The sequence below is a fragment of the Cryptomeria japonica genome, chromosome 5 (genome assembly GCF_030272615.1).
Source record: "Cryptomeria japonica chromosome 5, Sugi_1.0, whole genome shotgun sequence".
NCBI lineage: Eukaryota > Viridiplantae > Streptophyta > Pinopsida > Cupressales > Cupressaceae > Cryptomeria > Cryptomeria japonica.
In genome coordinates, this window is record NC_081409.1 from 176246260 (window position 1) to 176272824 (window position 26565).

General features: G+C 37.6%; 1 protein-coding gene across 2 annotated transcripts in view; it reads left to right on the plus strand.

Moving 5' to 3' along the window:
* LOC131043443 (sugar transporter ERD6-like 4) overlaps positions 1-26565 on the plus strand; it is a 213693-nt gene that overhangs the window by 50895 nt on the left and 136233 nt on the right. For both annotated transcript variants that reach the window (XM_057976640.2, XM_057976641.2), the window contains exons 9-10: positions 22122-22186; positions 22298-22390. In XM_057976640.2, the coding sequence (XP_057832623.1) occupies positions 22122-22186; positions 22298-22390 (158 nt within the window). The remainder of the gene's footprint in view (positions 1-22121; positions 22187-22297; positions 22391-26565) is intronic.

Here is a 26565-nt window from a genome sequence, read left to right on the forward strand (position 1 = left end):
TATGGTGTTTTGTTGCAACTTTCTTGGTTATCTTCATGGTTGTTCAATTTACTTGAATCATGCTCAATCAAAGTAGTGTGTTAATTCAAAAGACATAGTGTGAGACTTGATCTTTGGTAGGATTCGCTTTCCATACCACTAGCTTCTTGCTGATTGTAGGAACGCCTTGCGTGGTCGACTGGAGATATTTGAATCACTTAACCTTCAATCATTATTGTATCTTGGATATGTACCTTCGTGGTAGTGTCTTTGATCTTTGATGCGTTGAAAATCATTTGTTACCTTAGAAGATCGCATCAATTTCAATTCAGTTGTTATTTTATGGCGAAATTGAAGTTGGTAGAATCTTGCCAAGTCTTGTCCACATGAAGTCATTCTTAGGGTTAGATTAGATTAGACATCTTGCAAACCCTATCCTTTTGTTATTTTTTGAAAAGCTTCTTTAGTTTAGTAAGACTTTCGGAGTGTAAGGCCCCTTAAGAACACAACAAATCACATCATACCGCTGGAGCTTATCCACACGTAGAGACCCTACTAACCAGAACATTGGAGTCATCCTAACTGATCCTTCATGCGAATCTTCAGCAGTTAGAGACTTTATTCAAGAGAGGATAAGATACCTTTAGGTATTTTATTCTGTGTATGATGGTGTACAAAATACACGTCAACAAAACCTTACCCATCTGCAACGGTTAGTTCCTCACCAGGTAACGGAGCAACCGTTGGGGTTGACGATGGAAGCACTCGTGATATCAAGGAGTTATTTTTTTCTAAACTTGGGAGTCTCAGGCCATACATAAGACTTGTATTCCAGAGCTAGGGCTGCAAAAAAATATTCCTCAGCAATGGCGAGGAAAATGTGGTCAATCTGAAAATACCCAAAAATCGTAACCATCGAAGTTGGCGATGGGAGCTCTGGTGTTATCAAGGAGTTATTTTTTATTCTAAAATGGGAGTTTCAGGCCATACAAAAACTTCTATTCCAGGTCCAGGGCTGGAAAAGATTATTCCTCAGCAATGACGGGGAGAATTATGGTCAATCTGAAAATACCCAAAATAGTTACCATTAGTGGTAAGAGAAGTTAAAGCCTAAGAAAACAAAATTCGGAGGAAATTAAATGAAAATCTGTGAATAGTGCATTTCGATGTTTATGTTTTGTTTTAATGACATCTTTCAAAAATGTTAAGGTGTCTTGTGATTCCTCCAATTAATAAGTATTGACGTGTCTTATATATCTTTTATGGAGAGCTGCGCCGCTGGTTATGGGCCATCAATAAATTTTTGCAGTTACTTATTTCTGAAATGGCGGACACTCAAATTTTTTTATCTCCATTATTATAATAATTAAACCTTAAATTTAAATTTCGATTATGCTATAGAAAGGAGACTCCTCGCTAGCAGAATTCTTCCACTTATAATCCTCTCTGACTTATTGTCTCAGTGATTTCTACACCATAAATCCTAAATCATCAAGTTTCTTCCAGATAGTGCATCTTTTTTTGAGCCATTGTTTCTTAAATAATACACCACTCTCTTATGTTGGGTAAAAACTACATCAATATGCTGAACACTTGTACCCCACTTGTACCTATATATAAACAAGAAAAACATTTTGCCAGGTTGAAACCAGCAATATCAATACCTAGGTCATTTCCTCCTGAATCAACTCAAATCTATCTTCGTTGTTGCTCTATCCAATCCCACCATATGACGTTTTGTTACTTATTTGGTCAATGGTGCATTAGCGTATAGGAAATTAGCCACAAGTCATCTGTATAAACCTACGAAGTCAGAAAACCTCTTAATTCCTGACACATACAGCGGCTCTTCATTCTTATACACCATAAACCTTATGGGGGATTAACGGTATTCCCTTAATGTAGAGATAGTGTTCCAATCGTTTTTACTTCGTTATACAAGAACTTGCAGAAACAATTTTTATTTAATCTCCTCCATTTTAAGTACCAATTGTAATAATCTTAATTCATTATTAATTTATTAATGAAATTTAATGTCATCCAAAAATATTTCCATTAACAGTTTTTCTAGCAGATCAATAGGTCTCTCAGCCTTCCGGAATCCTTTTCTTTTGTTCTAGTCAATGTTGGTTAGAGAATTGCTTTAGCAGCCTGCCTTTTTTTTTCGTTCTTTGCTTCAGGGTTTGATGCTTTAGGCCGTCTTCTTCACTTCCTTTTGATTATTCCTGACTGCATTAATTATTGATATTTAACTCTGAACCAAAAAATATTGCCACTAATGATGACCACTTTTATGTTAAAGAAGGGTGATTTGGAGAGTTTCTATTTGGCTTTAAATCTAACTAATTTTAAGGGTATTCATCCCCGTGAAAACCTATAAACACCTTTGTAAATATTTGAACATTCCAAATATGGTGTTCTTTTTTTTGTTTTCCTTCGTTTTATGCCTAATTATTGGACTGTTTGAACCTACACTATTTTATCATGGTGGAAAACCTCTAAGAATGCATTGTTTCTCTTAAACGTGTCTATTAATTAGTGTTTTGAAGTTAAAATTAATTGTGCGTTGACAACCAAATAGTCTTGAGACCTCACTGTCTACCAGAAGAACATTGTAGGTTGTTAGATAGAGGGTATCTTAATGTTATTTCACATTAGAAGAACTATTAGTTACAAATGAGACTGATGCCAATTTAAGTCGCATTTTGTATTTTACAGGTGTAAAGAGTTTCAAAAAGATTAAGAGCTGTGAGGACCACTTCATTAAAAATAAAAAGAAATAGTTGTGGGAATTAAAAACTCACAGGTCCAAGCAGGTTGAGCTGTTGTGTCAGACCACCAAACTGATGAAAAATCTTTCCATTCTAAATTTTTAAGTTTCTTGTCCTAGAGGGAGAATTTGTTTGACATCTATTTATAATTTTGCCCGTGTTAGTGATGCTGCTTCTTTCTTCTTTTTTTTTTTGAGTTCAAAGGAAGTCAGCATAAAACATTTCTAAATAATGCACATGGCAACTAGTGAAATCTTCAACTTTGTTTTGACTGTTTGATGTGACTCACAACATATATCTAATGTTCAAATATTTGTGAAATTTGGAGTTTGCCAAGGAAGCTATTGAGCATGGAAAAATGTTCCACTAAGTTTTTGGGATGGGGATGGTAGGGTATGAGGGAAACATGTTTTAAGGATGGAATTTTTTGGGGATGATAGGGAATGACTATTAAAAAATAAGGAAAATTTAAGAATTGAGGAAATTTCAAATATTCATATTATAAATTGATAAGGCATTCATGCAATGATGTTCCAACCAACACACTAAGGCAAAATCTGACAAAATAACTTTTGCTTTTGAACAACAAGATATGACAATAACATGTTGCACTTGCACAACAATGTGCAAAATGAGTATTGCAGTTGGCATAAAATGCATATTGTTATGTTTGATAATTTTGGTTACCCAACAGTGTATTAATTAATTGTATTAAGTGGGCTGTAACTCTTGGGTAGTTATGCGTCGGTTGGTTGACGGTTGTGTACCTCTCGACAACCGTCAGGTTCTTTTAATATGTTGTGTACCGGCAAGGAAAGTAGTACGATATAGTCAGATTTATTGTAATCCTTGGCCGACCATCTCTGGTCTTCTTCTCTGTAATAATTGCATATGTGAATAAAGATATATTTTACTACCATGTTTGGTATGCATTGAACTGTACATTATTATTTTTTGTATTTAATTTACCAGTTGTAGCCGTTGGAGGTGGACGTGTAGTGGACACGCGCGTGTTCGAGAGTGCAAGGAAAACATCGAAACATAGCCGTCAGAACAGTCAACCCAGGTTCGGCACACCTGGAAGTACTTGGAGTGTTGGGGACGTTGAAGGTGGACGAGTAGAGGATGCTTGTGTGGTCGAGAGTGCAGGGAAAGCACTGGAACGTAGTGGTCGAAACAATCCACCTAGGTTCGACACACAAGGCGAATACACACGTACCTTTCGAGCGAAAACAATGGTGAACACCTAGGAGAAGCAAAAACCGCAGAAGTTCACGGGGGATGGATTAGAGGATCCCATACGACATTGCAAAACATGTATAACCATTTGGGAGGCAAATGGCCAAGACAACCGGGATTACTGGTTGAAGGCATTCTCGACCACCCTTTGGGGGATTGCAATTGATTGGTATACAGACCTCGATGCCCTACACAAAACTAGATGGAATGATCTGAAGAAGGCGTTCCAGGAGAAATTCAAACTCCTGAAGGATGACGATGAGATCGTGGCCGAAATCTATAATACCAAGCAAGGGAAAAATGAGAGGGTATGGGCTTACAACCGTAGGCTCAAAGAACTGTTGAACAAGATGGAGAACCAGCCAGTCGAGGGTTGAAGAAGAGATGGTTCACTGAGGGATTGATACCCTTGTTGGGCAAGAAGATGAAAGTAGTGCCTCCATCCTCGTATGTCGATGCTTACAATCGGGTGATGGACATTGAGAGTGAAAACAAAACCTCCTCCTGAGGGAAGAGGATGACCGATGACGATGAGAGCACCGAAGGTAGCAATGATGACGAATCCAAAACCGTACAGGCCCTTCGACGAGATATGTTGAGAATGATGAAAGAATTGAAGGCTGAGAAAGGAACCAACAAAGAAGGTAATGAACTATGGTGTACTAAGTGCAAAATGAGGGGCACACAAAAGGTAATTGTCCTAGAAATATGTTTTGTGAGATTTGCCAAGTGCTGGGGCATTCAATCAAGGAGTGTTTGTACAATTTGAAGATGAGAAGTACACAAGTACTCTTCACATAGGGAGAGTCCAGCCCATTGAAATCACAAAATGTATTGCCAAGCGGTTATGGAAATCAATGAGGGCGAAACCAAATATAGTATGATTCCAGAGGACGTCCTATCATACAGTGCCGACAATGTAGCGAATGGGGACACTTCACGAGAGATTGCCATTACAAGAATGACAACATACATTCATTGTGCAAATGGTGTGGACCAGGTGACCATGAAGACACCAATTGTCCAAAACAAAAAGGGGTTAATATGTTGGACGTCAAAGAGCCAGACGAGGAGGTACTCGCAATCATGAGGTTACAAAGAAAAAAAGTAATGTACCCCGATCCTCGTATGAAGAAGGAAAGACTTCGAGAGGCAAAGGCGGATGTTGAATGGGCGATGGCGGAGGAGCGAAGGGCCTCACATGATGCTGCCAATACTCCACCACCGTTGGAGTCCGAGAAAACTATCACAAAACAAATGTTGCAAGCTACCGTACCAATACGGGTATTTGACCTTCTGCAGACGATGCCACAATTGAAAATGGCTGTCACAAATGTAGTTGGTGACAATATCATCGGCCAAGAATGCCGCGAGCCGGCGGCAAAATCACCTGGCACATCTACCATGGACCAACCAACGGTAAAACCATCTGGCACATCGGTCGCGGACCCCATGTTGCTCACTGTGAGTATTGGTTGAGAGCCAACTGTAGTAGAAATGGAGATCATGGGACAAAAGCTGACCAATACCATCGTGGACGACGACTTTGGAGTAAATGTATTGCCGGAAGAAACATGGAGGGGTTTGGGCAAACCAACTCTCTGGCCACCAACATTCTGACTTGTAGGTGTCGACCAACATGGTATCAAACCCTTGGGAACACTTATGGCATAAAAAGTTGTTATCGGCACCTAACATTTCCTCCTCGACTTCATCGTCATTCCACTAGAGAAAAAGGCCTATGATGCCCTCCTTGGAAGAGGTTGGCTGATCATGGCGAAGGCAAATCATAACTGGAAGAAGAACATACTCTCCATTGAGAGTGAAGGGCATAAATATGTGATTGACTTGAGGAACCAGGCGGTGAGTGAACAACTCGCATCCTCTGACTCAGAGTTTGAGGGTGGAAAGTTTGGTATGGACGAAGGGAGGAAAGGCATGGAACCCAACAATGAAGGAGTGCTCGAACTGGAAGATTGTTTTGAAGATGAGACAAGTTCCCTGAATGGACTATTCCACTGGCAAATGGAGGACTATGAGGTATTTTCACCACCATGTAATTTTCTTGAAGCTACAACTCCTGGTGAAGAGCAATTGATGAAAGCATGTAAAGTTATGGATGATACATTCGGTAGTACGGAGATGGAAAGTGGAAGGGAAAAGCTCACGAAGGAAGAACAAAGGTAGTACGAACAAGGCACCCGGAAGGAATTACAAGTTGTCAAGTACTCGAGCACCTTAAAGGCCATTCAAAGCTAAGTACACAGACAAGAAGTAGGGAAAAATCGAAGCTAGTCCAGAGAAGGAGCATTGTACACATTTCCCCAGTCCGTACGAGAAGCAGAAGGCAGCGAAAGTCCGTACACTTTTGTATGGCAAGAGGAAAGTGATCCGTACACACTCGTATGACAAGGGGAATGTGACTCGTACAAACCCGTTCGCAAGGAAGAAAACATTTTGACGAAGGCAAAATTGAGCAAAGGGGGAGGACAACTGTACGGATCCGTACAAGACGACGCAAGGAGGAGATTAAAAGTCCGTACGGAAGACATTCTTACACAAGGAAGAGAAATCCGTATGAAGGGTGAAACAAACTGTACAAAGGCAGGAGGAGGAGTCCGTATGGCAAGGTGTGTAGGAATCTGTACGAAAAGAAGCAAAGAGATTCGTAACAAAATTTGCACGAAGTTCAAAGGAGTTTGTATGGAGCTGAGAAGGGATTTTGGTGAAGTCTGTACGGAATTGCCAGACGAATTCATAGAAATCCGAAAATCCATACATGAAGTTGGAGGATGGAATCCGTACGAAGACCGAACGAAGGAGGAATAACACCAAAAAAGGCACGTGGAAGATTCGTATGACCACTTTGGCCCACACATCGTGTAGAAATTTGAAGCCGAAGAGATTCCGTACGATTGGAAGATTCCGTACGGTTGGAAGGATTGGACGGAAGGTAGAGAGGAGGCAATACTGTATGAAGAGGAGAGGTGGTCCGTACGTAGTCCATACCATACACCTTATGGCTTTGAGGCAGAAATTGTAGAAAATAATCACCGAAGAGGAAGTTGGGAGCCGTACATGGAGGTGCCACTTGGACTGTGCGGGATAGACTCTCACTGGAGACTATTGTTTGACTTCATCAACAATGTTTTTGGCATCTTAGAAAATCACAAAAATCATGTGCGCCATGGAGTTCCGTGTGGTTTTGAAGGTTGCAAGACCCCATGAGGGGTGTTGCCCCTTGACCCTACTAGGGGTGTTGCCCCCAGACCCTTGCAAGGGGCGCTGCCCCTTGACCCCGTTGGGGGCGTTGCCCCCAAACCCCCATTTGATTTGGCAAGTACACTACCAGTTGGGGTTGTCTAGTACAAGTCATTGCCTACACTCTTGTCATTAGTCTCATTAGTCTTTCTAGATATTACTTGATGTTAACTTGTCGTTTGGAAGATGACTTTTTATTTTGGGGGGATAATGTAATTGGCATAAAATGCATATTGTTATGTTTGATAATTTTGGTTACTCGACAGTGTATTAATTAATTGTATTAAGTGGGTTGTCACTCTCAGTTAGTTATGTGTTGGTTGGTTGATGGTTGTGTACCTCTCGGCAACCGTCAGGTTCTTTAAATATGTTGTGTATCAATAAGGAAAGTAGTATGGTATAGTCGGATCTATTGTAATCCTTGGTCGACCATCTTTGGTCTTCTTCTTTGTAATAATTGCATGTGCGAATAAAGATATATTTTACTGCCGTGTCTGGTATGCATTGTCATGTACATTATTATTTTCTGTATTTAATTTACTAGTTGTAGCGGTAAACAAGTATCGTGTGCTACACGACACACAGACACTAACCACAAGGACCTCACTCTTGCTACAAGCAAGGTGGAACCAACGAAAGACATACCAATCACACAACGAATCAACCACGATTAACTCACGAGAGGGGATTGGGAGACAACACCTAATACGTTGATTGGGTACTAAGTTACTAACCAATTGTGTTCTTTCACAACATGACACAAGAGTAGGATGAGAGAATCATTGACCTCCAATCCACTCCTAGATGCACTAAACAACTCAAGACTACACTAAACACAACAGGGCTTACTAGCATGAGGTTTTAGCCCTTATGAGATGGGAGAGCTACTAGGACTCCAACACCTAGGTGGATCACGAGCGCCCCAAGCACAACTGTCCCAAATTGGCATTGGTGTCTTGTTTTGGCGCTAGACTCTAGGTCTAGTGTTTGACATTGGTGTCTTGTCCAATGAGCAATCCCAAGACAGGGATTGGCCTTCAGGACATGCCAACATTAATGGACCATCTAGGAGGGCCTAAAATAGAAGAGGGACCTTGAAACATTAGAAAACGACTTAGGGAAAACCTAAGATTTGATCTCCCCGAACGTAGTACACACAAAACTTGTGAAAGAGAAGGTTTATAGGGGTATTGTAACCTCCCCAAGACTCCAACAAGTTGCCCTAAGCAAGGAGGACAAGGGAAAGATGGATTCCACACTTTCTTCCACTTGTAAGACCACACAAGGGACCCCTAAACAGTCTTAATACGAGTCGATTCTCAATAACATACAATCCTCAAACATGGGAGACAATTGACACAAGAAAGCACCAAGTCCAAAACCAAGATTAAATGTTCTCTAACACATTAGGTTCATTTTAAACCCAAATCCAAATGTTCTCTAAGTTCATTTTACCACAATTCCAAAAGATAAATTGCATATGAAATAGCATTAGCATTTGACACAAATGTTGACAAAACATGCATAAGAAGATAAATCCTTCACCACTTATGTGGGAGTTTTACATTCCATCCATTAGGAGGTTCGATAGTCAAATATTACAATTACAACAGAGGACTCAGTTGTCCTTCAATTACATTTTTACAACATTTTAACAATAAAGAATTGCTAAAATGGGATATCATTACCACTTGATCGCGATCTTGGAGTTTGTCCCAAGATCCTCGGTCCCCAATAGTGGCTTTGATGCCACCCAAACTTGTGCTACCCTTAGGTCTACTCCTGTCATGCTAGGAGATAGTCACATGGGCCACAAGAACACATTCACACCAAACACATTGGGAGAAGGCTTACACACATGTCATACATGGAGTATACACTCGAATGCACATCACATAAAATAACCCAACTAGCATCACAAGATGGATCAAATACAAGTCCTCATTAGGCACAAACACCAATGGCATAAAACAAGACTCTCACATTGAGCACATTCAACAATGAAGCAAACAATAAATCATCATCGGACAAATTCACCAATGGCATAGTTGAGAATTCATCATTGGGCAAAATCACGAATGGGATAAACAATGCAACTGAAGGCACACACACAAAGACACAAGGATAAGATGTTAGAGAGGAGGCAAGGAGTGTCATTGCAAAGCTCACTAGTATGGCTAAGTGGAGTTAGGTGTGATTGGCTTGCTTCTCGAGGAACCCAACTTACAAGTTCTTGTGCCCGGTCGGCATGCCTTCTATGCCCATGTCAAGCCTGTACTACCCAAATGTCATTAGTTTTCACTTACTAAGGAAACTCCCCCACGAGATATCCTAGTGGCCCTTTTGTGCCTTGGCAAATGTGTAGAGCCACTCCACTATGATTCTACCTTCATCCTAGCTTCATCATGACTCATCACAATTGAGGGTGGCACAAAAACATGACATAAAAATTGGCTCAAAAACTTGAAAACATGATCTCGTCACGATCCTTATGAAAATTCATGGTGTAGACATCTTTTTCCCCATTCTGAAACATCCAAAAACACTATTGAAATTCAAAATTTTCCAAATTATTTCACAAGAAAAAACCAAAAATTTCATGCAAACTACATTAATGGAGGTCATGTTTTCTCAAATTTTAAAATAAAAAAATGAAAAGTGCCCTTTTGGTTCAAATGTGAACAATATCTAATTCAAGCAATAAAATTCAAATTCCAAGCATTTAAAAAAAAATGGCAAGGTGAGGGCATAAAATGACATTTTTTCAAAAAATTCAAAATAAATTTAAAATTTGTCTAATTTTTTGAATTGACTCCTACAAGTGAAGTCCTATGCTTCTTGAAGGGTGAGCATTGCATTCAAAACAAGAAAGAACTCAAGAGATGGAGAGGAGAAGAAGATTACCTTGAATTTGAATGCACATAAAACACATGAGAACTTGTAATTTACCAATTTGGAGAAGGCACGATCATACACACACAAGCAAGATCCATTTCCTATCCCAATCCATCCAACTCCCAAGTGATTCCCATTCGAATCCATCCAATTTCGTTAAATTTCAAAATTTCCAAAAGAGGGTTTTCGAGAGCAATTTTCTTCGCAAAAATGCAAAATGCAAAAATGACTTCTAATCCTTTTTAGCCCTTTTTCCAATTTTCTAATTTTTCAAATTTCACTTTCTTTATTTACCTTCATTTCTAAATTCTCAAATTCACCTTTTGATAGACTTAAACATTTAGCATTCATTCCTTTTCAATATTTTTTAATTAACAATTAAATTGAATATATATACATTCCCAACCAAATAATTTCTGAAATTTAAATATATAACTTGACTTTATTTTCATTTTTTCATATTCTCCCTAAAGACAAAAATACTTTACTACGATAACATTTGCAATTATTTTACCCCTGAAAATTCATTTACAGAAAACAAGGAAATCAATCATTAATCTAATTAAGACATATACGAGTAACTCACAACATAGATGAACTCCAAAATTGGAAAAAAAATAATCATCCAATAGGGTAAAACGTCATATCAATCAAATCGATACAACAAAATAATATATAAGTAGGACAACATTTAATCATAGTATAAATAATAATGCAATTAACCATGATCTGAAGAAATATGATACACCAAACATGTAAGCATCACATAACATCAACAATGGACATGTCGAGGAATCACATCTTGAAACATGCAGGCGGTCTAAACACAACAATTAGAGCTAGAACAACCATGAGAACTAAATTCACCAAGAAAATGGTGAAATGGAAACATTGATCCCACATCTCATTATTGTGAATGGGAAGGGCATTACAATTCATCATATACGTTAAATAACCTTATCACATAATATTAGAGTTGAATTGAGATTTCACATGAAAGTTGACACACAAATTAACTATATTCTATCAAGTTCATTGTCAATGTGCATATAAATTATATAAAAATTACAAAAAAAGGCCAAAGGCTACAAGTTTCAATTACAAAATGACAAAACCATAGAAAACCTACTATTGACCCTAATTAACATTTGCTAACATTGCATCAAAATCCAAGTTTAAATTTGATTCACTCCTAACATCAAGGGTTGTCTCGTCCAATACAACATTCACATATCCCTCTTTTGTCTCCTCATTAATCTGCATGGTGTTTTAGGATTCACACCTCACCATAAAGTTGGAGTTTGTCAATCTTGAAGTCATGAGGTACTATGCATGATCACCACCTTCTCCACTTGTCAAGATGTAAGCCTATTCCTCTTGATAGAATGGGTGAAGTTGTTTGTGGACCGATTTCTCTTTTTAGTAGTGGAATTGACAACATGTGAAAGGAGGCGAATGATAAGCATCCTCAACTTTGGTGCCTTCTTGATGTGCAATGTTCACCATTCAATAAAGTGGATTGACTTAATGTAGCTTTGTCTATCCTTGCCTTTGGTTTGCTAAATGCTGGACTACAAACATTAACAAAGCCAATTCACCGTGTTCAAAGTAAAGTTGTCTCCTCAATGTTGTTCATCTTTTGAAGCATAGTTTTAAAACTCGTGGACTCGCCATGGACTCACCACGGACTCACGAGTCCATGGAAGCCACGAGTCGACTCGCTAAGGACTCGCGAGGCGAGTCCTAGTGAGTCCATCTGAAAGACTCACGAGTCTTTTGCATGGACTCGCGAGTCTTTTGCAAGGACTCGCGCGAGTCTTTTGCATGGACTTGCGAGTCTTTCAAATGGACTCGCGCGACCTAGAAAAGCGCGAGTCTTTTGCATGGACTCGCGCGACCCAGAAAAAAAGTCATGCAAGCTTTAAAATTGAGTTTAACATGTGAAAAAATTTGGTCTCTCTGTCAGGATTCATATATGGAATATAACATTTAAGTATAAGAATGTCACTTATACTTTAAGTTATATTCCATATATACTGTCAGGATGTTTGAAAGTGGTTTCAGACCTCCAGGAGTTATAATGCAAAATCTAGTTTTTGGAGGATTCTTCAATTTTCCAGACTTAGTCAAATTTTAGGATCCTTCGGCGATGCCCCTTGACCCCAACTTGGGGGTGTTGCCCCCAAACCCCCGTCGAAAAATATAGGGGGAAATTGCGCCGATGGAAGTAGGGAAAATTTAACCTCTGAGGCTGATTAGGCTCCATATAAAAGCATAATTAGCATTGAAGAAATCTTGGTATTATACATTTTAGAGTTGAAAGTTTGAAATTATGAGTATGTGACATGTGTAATGTTTCAATTATGGCTCTTATGTTCTCTAAATGCATTAATTTCTTGTATGTTTTTTTGTAAAACTATAGTTTTTTTTTTGCCGAGTCCTTGCCGAGTCTTTCACGAGTCTGAGTCCGAGTCCAAATTTTTGGTTTGCCGAGTCCGTGGCGAGTCCGAGTTTTTCAACTATGTTTTGAAGGGCCTTCATTAAGCCTTCTTTCACCTCTTCAAGATTAGAAAGTGAATCTCTCCTAGCCCTTGATCATATCATTTGGGATTTAGAATATTGGTTGCCATATGAGTAGGGTGTTCATAGTGCTCCACCACCACATCACTATGGGCTTATTAAGCCTGTTGTATAATCCCAAGTAGGATCCTTGCTATGAATTGCTTGCTTCATCTACCTAATCAAGTTGTCAAATGTCATGTAAGTATCTCTAAGATTAGGAGAGTCCATATTAACATATTTAGTGATATCTAGAATAGGTGAGATAAAGGAGCACACATATCTGTAAACAAAAAATTGAAAACAAAATAAGATTATAGGATTCATGACAAATTGTGATTGCTAATACAAAAATGAATAAGATTATCAAGTTACAAACATTAATAAATTAGTAATTTAGTAATAAAATCAAAATTCTCTTAACTCACAATGGACTAGTAGTTGTCATCAAGGATATTTTGTTTCACAGTTTATGCCTTAGTAGAGTTAAAATCAAACCGCTTTAAATTAACCATCATCAATTGTAGAGGATCCTACACCTCAAGTATCATCTCTAACAAAATGAAGTAATTGGCATATTTTGTCTCCATAAGTCTGAGGAATTCCTTTCTTAAAAAATCCTAAAGAAAGCAAGTCAAGTATGGTGGTTACAATGAACTTTGTATATTTCTTGCTTCTACGACCACTCTTTTGACTCAATGTATTCACTCTCTTTCTCAACATATGAACACATGATCCAAAAGATGTGCTTGCAAGCACCTTCAATCGTTGTGTTAGCTAATTTCCAAATTTGTTTAATTAGTGACTACCTATACAGCATTTGAGGCCCCAACCTGCTCAATTGTCTCTCTCAAAATTTGAATTTGGAAGTTTGCATCCTTGAGCTTCTCTAAGCAATCAATAGTTCTAAGAAAATAATAGCTCATGTTGATGAGTGGCTGATGTCTAATATTGGTCCACCCTTTCATGATAATAGAGCAACCATCCTTGATTGAGTTCACTCCATCTTTTTCATGACAAATTCACGTTAGATTTTTTTTTTTAGATTAAAGAGGCTAATATGTAGTTTATGTTCTCTAGAGGGGGTTAAACAAGGGTCCAATAGAAGTTGCTTCTTTGAACATTTGTTTGAAATAGGGAGAATGTGCCACAAGAAATGGGATGGCATGGTTAGAGAAAAACTGGCAATGGAAGACTACCACTTCGTGTGATTGCATATTGAACGTCTCTATAGTTGCCCCCACCCTCTTACTAACATTATTTTTCCTCTTTCCTCATGTAGACACATCACTAGCAACCATGTATGGCATAGCAGATTTTGTAGACTATGTTGGCATAATTTTATATCTTGTTTCGCCCGACATAGACAATTTATATATCCCTTATTCTCAGCTATGGTTATATCAAGACAAATTTTGACCCCCTATTTTGTAGTGCCCAAAAGTTAATTAATTACCTTGGTGTAGCTCCTTTAAAATCTTTGTTTAATGCTGTTACAAATTGTAGAAGAGGTTTAGAGGGTTTGAATGGACCCTTTTCATGATGTTTCAAGATGGCAGAAGGGTAATTAAATGGGTTATGAGGATGTCCTAACCACACAACTTCCACACCCTGCTGAAACTCTGTTTTGTTACATGCTTGTTCATGTTTGTTCTCACTGCTGCTGCTCATCATGTTATTTTGTGAAAAAAATGAAGTGCAAGTGGAAACTGAAAATGAGAAAAAAAAGCCTTTGAAACAGAAAATAAATAATAGGCACACTTACCTCTGCTGTTCTTCTCTTTAAGGATGCACCCTGCTACTGCACTTTGTCACTCAGCTGCCCTTCTCTTCAAACGAACTCTGCCATTTAAAATTTTTTGTTTCTCACTAAATTTGCCACTGGAAAACTTTTTCTTTTCAAATGTCTTTGGCAATAAAGTATGGGGAATGTTTTATTTATTTAGAGTTGAGTGTGGTGTGGAGGCCCACAGTAGAAAGCAATTTTTTAAAATTTTGCATTGATCCTATCTAAATTTTTTAATGTTTTTCTGACTTTTTTTGGATGGCCATCCTCAATGTTTCCTGACATTAGCAAGGGTTGGGGATGTGTTGACGTGCATTTTGTACACTGCCTAACACAGAATAAAATACCCAAGGGTACCTTATCCTCTCTTGAATAAAGCCTCTGATTGCTGAAGATGTCGCGAAAAAAGGATCAATCAGGATGACTCCAAGGTTCTTCGATGTAGGGTCTCTATGTGTGGATAAGCTCTCTGTGGTATGATGTGATTTGCTGGAATCACAAGGGGACTTACATTTGATGATTGAATGTCTGATCTGCTTTGAATATTTGCTGGAACACAAGATTTTACTAGCTTTGACTTGAAAAAAAAAGAAAAAAGGATGAGGGCGAGGAAAGGATCTAATTCTAACACTAAGAATGTAAGAGCAATGAATGATCTTTGATGAAATTCTAACTAAGTCTTGTTTTGACATCCCAGGACCATCTCCACAAGGTTAGTGCGATCTTCGAAGGAAAGCTTTATGATATTCAAATCATCACTGCAGGCATAGACACCATCAGGTTGATGCATATCAATGAAGAAGCGACAATTGAAGTTAAGCTTAAGCTGAATGATTCCAGTTGACTACGCAAGGCAAGTCTGCAATCAACAAACTGCTAGTAGTATGGATGTACGAATTCCACCATCAATCAAGCACATTTCTTCCACTCATCTAATAACATGAAATCAAACATGAGAAGTATAAAGACCATGCAAATTGTTGAATCGACCCATAAATTTCACCATTTCTTCAATGAAGTTACAAGTCTTTTACAACAACATCTTGGCAACAATCTTTGCCTTCTCTCTCTACTCTACTCTAATTGCTATTCTCTCTCTATCTTCTAACTGCTTCCAACTATTCCTAACTATTTCCTAACTCTCTTTTTACAAAATGAAATGCCAGGGCTTATATAGTGCCCTCAATACAATTCGATGGCTTAGATCAATTCGAGATCAATAGCCAAGATTCAACAATGAAAACCCTAATTAGGGTTTGTTACAACCATTACATAACATTTAATGCTCGACCAATGATAAAATTGTATTGCTTGGACACATGTCCTCTCTAAAAAATTCCACCAATGGATAGCTAGGGTAGGTACATCGGAGTTTGTGCCACCTTCCATGAGTTAGGTACATTGAATCTGGAAATGCTGAGGTGGACCACACTGATTGGAGAAGTGATGACTAGGATGCCACCTCGTCTGACACTTGCAACTTGGTAGATACTCAACTTGATGTTGTTGAAAGCTAGTTTTAATTAATTCATCTGGTACTATCTGCTTCTTCAATGAACCCTTGTTCTAACTTCTTGTGTCCTTGATGTGCAGGATGATTGATGTACCTTGCCTTGGAATACTGGATTGGAAAAGTCGCCCTTGATGACGTTAGTCCAAAAAAAGCCGTCCTTGTCGATGCTAGACTGGATCGAAGAAGGTCGTCCTTGTCCTTGCTTGATCGTCCTTGATCTGGCTTGATTTTCCTTGAGGAGAGTCTTCTGACTTGTAGATCTTTCGAGCTTGGAGTCGCCATCTTGATACCTACACAGCATTTCAAAATTAGTAATATATCTTGAAATCTAAAAATTAAACTTTAAAAGGAAGATTCAAGATTTTAATTAGGAAATTTCATGATAAATCTTGAGTTATCATTTCCTAATTAACCATGTAATACTTAGATTTTTCCAAAAAATGTCTAAAAAATCAAACCTTGAATAAGGGTGTCAAGATGATTTTGCCATACCTCCTCTTGAGTTTTAAACTCTAAGAAATGATGTAAAAAAAATAGATGAATTTTGCTAGGCAAAGTGTAGATCAAAGCTCTCCCTTGGATAAAATGCACCTCCTTTAGCTTGGAAAAGAACTCCACCTTCCTCTTCAAAAATCTGGAAATTCGCCTTCAAATGTCTTCAAAAATCTGGAAATTATCCTCCAAACTAGCAAGAAATACGCCTCTCCAATAGCCTTCAAGATGAATTTCGCCCTCCACTAGCTTCTCCACACTTAGTAGAAATTTGCTCCACTCCTCTGGATTTCGCTCCACTCCTCTGGATTTCGCTCCTCAAATTGCTCTCCAATTTCGCACTTGAAAGGATGATTGAATGATTTGAATTGTGAAACAACACCTCCAATATATAGAGCGCTCACCTTCTACATCTCTCCATAGGCCGACTTGGTGGAAAAAATAAACAAAGATTAATAAAAGGAGAAGGCTGACTTAATTAAGCAATAAAAAATGATACCTCAAGCGCTCTTCTTTTTAAATTTTAATTTAATAATAATTAATTTCGAAATGCCTCAATTAATTAAAAAAAAATGATTTTCCAAGGCTCAAAATTAATTATTAAATGCTATGCGCTTTTCATTAAATGCCAATTTAATTAAAAGATTTTTTAAAAATATTTCGAAGTTTTTTGGTGAACTTGGCATCTAGTGCAATTTGCTAAAATAAGGCAAAAAATAATGAATTTTGATAACTTCGCTCTAGTCCCTTGGAGAGGGACAGGAGCGCTTATTGCAACCTGGGTTGATTTTTTCCTTTGTAGGCCACTCAAGTTATATTCAACGAATAAAACATACTTCTTTTGACCTCTTCAAATCGTGAAATTACTTAAATCTTGTGAGGATAATGCAAATTCGGAATTCAAGCTCCGGTCCTTCAGTGAGGGACGGGAGCACTTTTTCATTTTTAAACCAATTTGTCCTTTGCTAGTCTTCCAAATTATCTTCAATGGATGAATCTTGCCCTCTTTCATTCATTTCAATCACGCAACTTGCCTTACCTTTGCAAGAAATTTGTATTTTTAGAAAAGAGGGACGGTCCTTCAGTGAGGGATGGGAGCACTTTTGGAAAAGTGGGACGGTCCTTCAGTGAGGGACGGGAGCACTTTTGACATCTTGGCGTACCCTTTTGTTCTTTAAATCTCTCAATTGCGTCCAAGGCATAAAACATCCTTCGTCCTTCCATCCAAGTCAAGTTTTGCCATAAAATATCAAACAAATAGGAGAAACTTGAAAAAGTGGCACGGTCCTTCAGTGAGGGACGGGAGCACTTTTTGTCATTTGGGTTGATTTACTCCTTTGTAGACTGCTTAAATTATATTCAATGGACAAAACATGCCCTCCTTGATCTCTTCCAATCATAAAATTGTCCTAATCCTGCAAGAACAGTGCAAATTTGAAAATCAAGCTCCGGTTCTTCAGTGAGGGACAGGAGCGAATTTTGCCCTCTAGGCCAAATCTTTTCACTTTTCATCTCGAAATTCCTTTGCTAGGGAAGATTTCACCTTACTTCATGCTATGAATAAAAGTTAATGTCCAAAAAAGGTCTAAAATTGTGCATATAAAGAAAAGCGCTCTGGTCCTTCAGTGAGGGACAGGAGCGAATTTGACCTTCTAGGCAAAAAACTTTATCATTTCATTGTCAAGTCTGGATGCTCTATCATGCTCATTTCATCCTTCATTGTGTCTTTGATGTTTCAATTTGACCAAACAAGGTCAGGAATGACTCAAATAAGCCTTTTCGCCCTGGACCCTTGGTGAGGGACAGGAGCGCTTTGCCTTGGTCCCTGGGAGAGGGACAGGAGCGAAATTCGCTCTGGATCCTCAGTGAAGGACAGGAGCGAAATTTGACTTTTTGAACTCTCTATCAGGATAATTTTTATGGAATATAACATTTAAGTATAAGTGACTTATACTTTAAGTTATATTCCATATATACTTTCAGGATGTTTGAGAGTGGTTTCAGACCTCCAGGAGTTATATTGCAAAATCTAGTTTTTTGAGGTTTTTCAGTTTCCAGACTTAGACAAATTTCAGGATCAGGACATTCTAGACTTAACCAAATTTTCAGGATCAGGACATTCAGAATTAGCCAAATTTTCAGGATCAGGACATTCAGACTTAGCCAAATTTCTGGATCAGGACATCACTCAAGCCGGACTTGCTATCCTATTGATCTCCCCGACAGCACTCAAAATGCAAAGGCTAACTAACAAAACCCTAAAAGACCAAAAAACAAACCCTAAAAAGCAAAAAAGCAAGGGTCCCCATTTGCAATGGTGCGATGTGTGAAAACGTCACAACAGGATGCTGTGGAATAGTTTTTAAGGCGACGGATGTTTTGAACAAGGGTACCAGATGTGTCCCCAGGTTTCCTTGTGAAAAATCCATAACGAAATTTATTTGAAATCATGTGCAAATTCTTAGCTTCACGAGATGGTAAAAAGAGAACAAGGAGTTGATGCAGCCTACTATGGCTAGTTTTTAAACAAGTTTAAATTCTCTTCAATCAGTTCACTATCAAATGTTTGCATAAAAATAATCATTATTTTTAAGAGGTGAATTCATTCACTATACAACATAACACTTGGTGGGATGTAACCTACCCAACTTGTTTACAAATTACTTTTGGGAATTAGTTAAGGAGATGGTTGTTGTATGTAAAGGAAGTTGCTGAGTATTAAAAATCCATACATGAATTTATTCGAAAGTGTGGGTAAATCGATAGCTTCATCAGATGGTAAATGGAGAACAAGGAGTTTATGTAGCCTACTGTAGCTAGTTTTCAAGTAGGTTTAATTTCTCTTCAATTGGTTCACCACCAAATGCTCGCATTAAAAGCAATCTTTGTTTTGAATGGTGGATTCGTTCACCATATAACTTGAGACTCAATGGGATTCAATCTACCCAACTTGTTTAAAGACTACTTTTGGGAATTAATTAAGGAGATGGTGGCTGTACGTGAACCTTGGGTGAAGTTTCTTTGATTCGTTGAACCCATGGATAAGAATTAGGAAACCAAAACTTATTAGGAGCCACCATGTGCATGGTAACTTGGAATTTGATTAAACAGGAAGGAAACGACATGCCCCTTCACCTAATTTATGCAGTCAACTCCTGACAATCCTTTTGTTGTTTTATTCTAGACTATTTGACTTTGATGAAGAGGTTGTGGCTAGACTCTTACTTGCTTGGCCAAGATGGGGATAACAGGTATACATGTGTTGCACATGATGAATTGGAGTCATAACATACCCAAGGAGTTGTTTGGCTTTGACACGGCAAAGCAAGATGAATATAGTATTACAAGGAAGCAAATTTATTTCAAGGGTTTCTTTGAGTCAATTTTTAAATTTTATTATTTAAATTTACATTGTTTGGGATTTTGTGTTCCATTAGATCTATGGTAGGGCAAGTATGCTTTATAGGACAAATCTTTGCATGTATGAGCATAATGAATTTTAATATGAGAAACTAGATTCAAAAAAATTTAAGAGATTGTAAAAAATGCAACTTGTGTTCACCACAGACTTTCGTTATACATTAAGTAATTTCAAAAAGTTCCTAGGTAGAGGCCATCTACTTGTGTAACATCAGGCCTACTTTTGTTTGGGCGGTTGAATCCAATGGATCTATAATGGAACAGATACCTACTTGATTAGAGTACTTAATTTTTTTTTAATCTCATTTGAGACTCTAGATGCAACACCATCAATATTAAAAACATTTATTCAACCTTATAGTATTTTTCTATGTTCCATGGAGTTTTAGAATTGGGGGACAGGGGACTATGGACCAAAATTTGGGAATGGTGCGGGAAAGGTGCGAGGGTAGTGGTGCAAATAAAATATAGTACTTAAAAATTAGTCATAAAAAATGTATAAGAAATTGCAATCAAAATATAATATAATAGACTGACTGAAATATAATATAATACTTAACATCATCCATTGACATCATGTGTAGGCTTCTTAAAAGGTACTTAAGGGATCTGAACATATTTTAATTAACTTTTAATATATTATATTGAAAAGATATCATCAAAGTCACACCCGTTTGAAGTATTGAATCATTATCCTATTGCTGCTTTTTGTGTTTATAGTTGTTTGCCACTATTTGTGTTTATAGTTGTTTGAACTGTACTATTGTAGTTGTTGGAAATTTCTCATATCTCTCTGCGTAGCTGTTAAAGTGCACATAGTGATGAATGTATGTCAATTATTGATGAAGCCGACATAATAGTATAAGGGACATTTAAGTAGTTGTTCATGACAGAAGTTTTATGTGTCAAGGAAGTGATAATACATTGCAAGAGGCAATAAACCAAGTAACATATAATAGAGATAAAAATATCTGCTCTATTGTGGAAGAAAAATCATCCAAAAAAAGGATTTAATTTATATTAAAAGTGTTTCAAAATTTTTATTCTGTGGCTTGTTGATGTGGGGATTCCCAGCCATCGTCCAAATGAATTTTGTAGGGGGAAATGGCCCTTGATTTATAGGGAAGTCTTGGAGATGCTGTCCCTGCCCACTCACTTTCAGGTGGTGGTGTGGGGACAGCAGGGATATATTTTGTTCCTTTCCTGGAGTCTTCAGGATGTTCCTATCTCAGAAATGTCAAGATTTTCACGGGGAACAAGTCTTTGTTGAACCATAGACTATTTTTAGGTAATTAAATAACTATAACTTATTTGCAACTAAATGCACAAAGATTGGTAAAATCAGAAATAATGTGCTCTAAGATTTTTGTTGCAGTAATGGTTTTCATAATTAAATTAGAGCAATATGAGTCAAAAAGTCTTGTTGCGTGTTTCGAGATTTGTTGATATTTTTCTGCATGGCATTCAACATTATATTGCTTTTCATACCACAAAGTTTGAGACAACCTGTGCAACAGAATTGAAATGCGTGTATGAGAATGACAATGTTGTGTTGCCTAAAATTGAACAATGAGATGAGCTCCTTAATGTGTTAATATGGCGAACAAATTCAGATGCTTGGAGTTATCACTAGATATGTTTTACAGATGCTAAGTATTTCCTTGTTTTATATGATGGAGTATTTCCTGGATGGGAACAGCTTTCTGAAAGAAGACAATCTGCTGTACAAGACATACCCACTCAGAAACTCCTAAGCAAGGTCATTACATATTGCTGATGTCCCTCCAGTTCCATATTTAAGTCATTAAGCCAGAAACGGTTTATGGTATTGTGCATAATGTAGGGATCTCCTAAAAGGGTTATTACAACCACCTTAGTGAAATATCCAGTAAACATCATTTACAAACAAAAGAATCTATCAGATTAGGAAAAGAAAGTGGATACTTCTAAGAATATATTTAAACATCACGTTCAATTCTAATCTTGAGTGCTAGAATCTATCAGATTATGAAAAGAAAGTGGATACCTCTAAGAATATATTTAAACATCATGTTCAATTCTAATCTTGAGTGCTTAATCTGAACAGCTATACAACATTGCTTTTATAAGAGAGGTTATTTTCCTTCTGTTCTTCTCATACAAAATCTTCTTGATTGTTTTTCTGAGGGTTATGAATAATTACATTTTTTAATCTATTCTGTACCAGGTGCTATACCGGGGGTATTAATGGTGATTGGGTTATTCTTTATTCCAGAAACTCCTCGATGGCTGGTACAAAAATGTATTTTTCATGGATGTTTCATAAATCCAGATTCTAAATCATATCTCTTAGCATTTTTAACTCTTCTAACTATCTTAGTGTTGTTTTTGGATTAATTTTAGGCAAAAGCTGGATTGAAAGATCAACTCTATACTTCTCTACAAAAGTTGCGGGGAGAGGACCATGATGTTACTGAGGAAGCGATGGATATCCAGGTGACAGATTGATCCATGTGTAATTTCTTTCATTGTTGTAACATTTTTACAATTACAAATGTGAACAATGGTTCAAAGTTGCTTGCCATGATGATTTTAATTAGCTAATTAAGAAAATTAAGATTATTGATTCAGTGGAAGAAATTTTGTAAATATCTATGGTATGTAACTTTGAACTTGTGCTACTCTTAATGAACCTATGGTACTTGTGAACATAATGAGCTTGTGTTATTCTTTATTATTGGAGATAGTCATAGATGGGTTTAATGAAAATCAAAAGAAAACGGAACTTATTTACTTTATACGTTTTTTAAGTGACAGCTAATCATAACCATAGTGGACTCCTTTGCAAGCTCAGATTGAAAGCTTCCTACTTCAGTTTAGTTCAGATGAATAAAGATAAGTTAGTTGTAGCAGTTTGTCACCATGTGCAAGACTGTTTTTCTTTTTATTGTTGAAGCATGCAATATTGTAACTCAACAAAACTACAAAAGTCTTAGCACGACAAGTTAGCAGCTGCTCAGGGTACCTCTCTTTTAAAATGCAAGTAGGAGTGACATTGAAATATCCCACCTTGTTTTGGATATTTAATTTCTGATTTTTTTGCTTTTCTGATTTTTTTAATGTTTTTGTGAATATTGGATGATAAATGCAGGGAAATAGAAAATTAAACAACTTCTATCATTAAAAACGATTAATTTCATAAATCCTCAACTCCATTTCATTAATTCTAAAATAAACTGTGCATACTAGGTCCAACGCCTTAGCCAGGTATGAAAGGTTAGCAAATAATAACTGTATAATTTGATTAATAATCTTCATCAGAAGCATACAAGTAAATTCCAAATCTGAAAGTGCATACACAACCCCAAAATCCCATGCCTAGGGTCTCACAGCAGACTCAAACTCCATCGCCTAGTTGGATGGTGAAGACATGAATAAATATGGGATGTGTTGGTGTTGAAAATAAGCCACACCCGGACCGACAATGGACTGGTCCAAGAGGGGCCAGTAGCTCAGTAGTAGAGCACTCCAGCAGCGTATGGAATGTCCTAGGTTCGAGTCCTAGCTGGTCCATGTCTCAACATGGTATCAGAGCCAGGTCCAGGCTAGGAGCCCCAAGCACACGAGAGGTGTGGCTTAAGGGGGGGTGTTGGTGTTGGAAATAAGCCACACCTGGACTGACGATGGACTGGTCCAAGAGGGGTCAGTAGCTCAGTAGTAGAGAACTCCAGCAGCGTATGGAAGGTCCTAGGTTTGAGTCCTAGCTGGTCCATGTCTCAACAGGATGGCTGGTAATAATTCTGCCTGCTACTGCCTGAATATTGGAGAATTCTGATCTGAAAATGATCAGATCAGAAAAACAAATCCCACGTAGGTTGTTGAGACATGGACCAGCTAGGACTTGAACCTAGGACCTTCCATACGCTGTTGGAGTGCTCTACCACTGAGCTACTGGACCCTCTTGCACCAATCCATCGTCGGTCCGGGTGTGGCTTATTTCCAACACCAACACCCCCCCTTAAGCCACACCTCTCGTATGCTTGGGGCTCCTAGCCTGGACCTGGCTTTGATACCATGTTGAGACATGGACCAGCTAGGACTCGAACCTAGGACCTTCCATACGTTGTTGGAGTCATAGTTGAACTACTCATGACTTGGCTCGACTCGCCAAGCCCCTGGGAAAAAAAATCGGGGAAAACTCGGGAAAAACTCAGCGAAAAACTCAGCAACTTAAAAACACGCTTAAACTTAGTAAAAAATGCATTTTTTTTGCAAAATTTAATGAGAAGATGCATCCAATGAGTCAATAAATGATAACACAAAAGAAACAAGCTGATTCTAGATATATTTAAATGCGCATTGTCTACAAAATCGCATCCTCATGAGGAATGTTGATGGCTGGAAGCAAAATAGTTAATAGTTTTTGTAAAACCAAAAGTAAATATATCATTAAAAATTACAATTACAACTTCCTCTTCCCAGCTCTAGCTAAAACTATTTACTATTCCTCTTCCTCTTCCCAGTGGAGATCTTTCTAGTTCTGAGGGTGAGAAAAAGAGGGGTAGAGAGATGGGTCTAGATCTTGGTGGAGATCTACAAACGTGCAATATTTGAAATTTCATCATTCATACTGATAGTTTCAAACTTTCAACTCTAAAATGTAGAATACCAAGATTTCTTCAATGCTAATTATGTTGTTATATGGAGCCTAATTAGACTCGGAGGTTAAATTTTCCCTACTTCCATCAGCGCAGTTTCCCCCTATATTTTTCGACAGGGGTTTGGGGGCAGCGCCCCTTGCATGCTCCCTGTCGCGATACAGCGCGGGGTTGAGGGGCAGCGCCTCGCGAGGCCAAAAATACTTTTATTATTTTATAAAGGCGTCGGGTGTTATAAAGTATAAGAAAGGAAAAAGACATATTGAAATGCCACTTATACTTAAATGTTATATTTCATGTGTATATTCTGATGAAGAGAATGAAATTGACCTGAAAAAACAAAAAATAATAATTTTTTGACATGTTTGGGCCTCTTTTTTTAGTCTGGCCAAGTTTTTTAAAGAAACTCGCCGAGTTTTTGCAAAAAACTCGGTGATTACTTGGCGAGAGTTTTTGCTGCGAGTTAAAGTCATAAAAACTCGCAGAGCTCAAAAACTCGACGAGTTTTTGAAACTCGCCGAGTACTCTGCGAGTGTGTCATCTATGGTTGGAGTGCTCTACCACTGAGCTACTGGCCCCTCTTGGACCAGTCCATCGTCGGTCCGGGTGTGGCTTATTTCCAACACCAACGTGGATCTCTAGTAACCTCGACTGGTACAGCTAGCCTGTGAAGCAATTCTCACTTCCAATCTGCAACAAAATCTTCCCCAATCTGCCTTCAATCAACTCTGTAAAATTAAATCCAATGATGCACAATTATAATCGCTGAATGAGATTATCAAAGAGTGACCTTGGGTGATCTTCCACACTTGCAGACACTGTTCTCATTGAGGGATTTCGTCCTCAACAAGCTTGAAACTTCAGCAAAAAACCCATGCTCTCCAAAACCTTCATTGATTTCCAAAACATGAATGAATAAATAAACTCCAATGAGCCTTTATATATCTCTCTCCAAAACCCACGATCCATATGGAAGTAAAAACATTTAATACATTTTATTTCATTTGCTTGATCTCATTAAATGTAAGTTGGCATCTCATAAAGGCTTAATAATTGACTTTATATCATTAATATAATTAATGCAATAAAGACCCCTTATATCCCCATAAGATACAAAGTCACTTAATTTGATTAATTAATTAAAGTCAATGCTTTATTAAACTTTAACTAATTAAATTTAATTATTAAACTTAATTAATTGCCAAATATTAAATCAACAATTGATTCTGCCAATTTCCCAGGTATAACCATAGTACCCTTGATCATCCCTGATGACTTACTATATATAGCAAGTATGGACCCCCAACATCCAATTGACTTACTAAAAATAGAAAGTGTTTATCAAATAGCTCTGAATGATCCCTAGAAGGAAAATCCATGAACCAATTGATTAACTGAGTTGGAGAACACTGGAAAAGACACCAAAGTGTCAGCTAAATAACCCTGAATTACCCTCTAAGGACCCCTTTATCACCACGTTAGCCTACGGTGACCACTGATAATAGTCTAACCTCTGAAAATAACTGATGCTTAGGAAGGCGCAAAAATGGGGACATTACACATATCAACTTCTATAACATCATCTGGAGAATTGACACCTTATTTGAAACCAACCATTCTAGCAACAAAGATATTGATAGGAATTAAATCTATATTTGATCGAGTTTGAAATAAATTGTTTATCAAATTTCTGATATACGTGAATATTAAATAATAACCCCTTTTTTTTTTCCTGTTTGTTTTGTATGGATTGCAATGATTTTGTCATGGCCTTGATATGTTTTACTTTATATGATCTATCTGTCCCTTTTATTGGTCAATGTTTTTCATAAAATGCTAACATTTGTGATCAGATATAAATTTGTTTAAAATGTCTAATTGAATCATTCCCCCCCCAAATTTTTTTTTGAGATTTTCAATTTGAGATACTCTTGGATTTGCTTTTAGGAACTTGAGGCTAAACTGCACTTTTGAGAAGCCTCTGCGAAACACTGTTGTAAATTAAGACCTTAT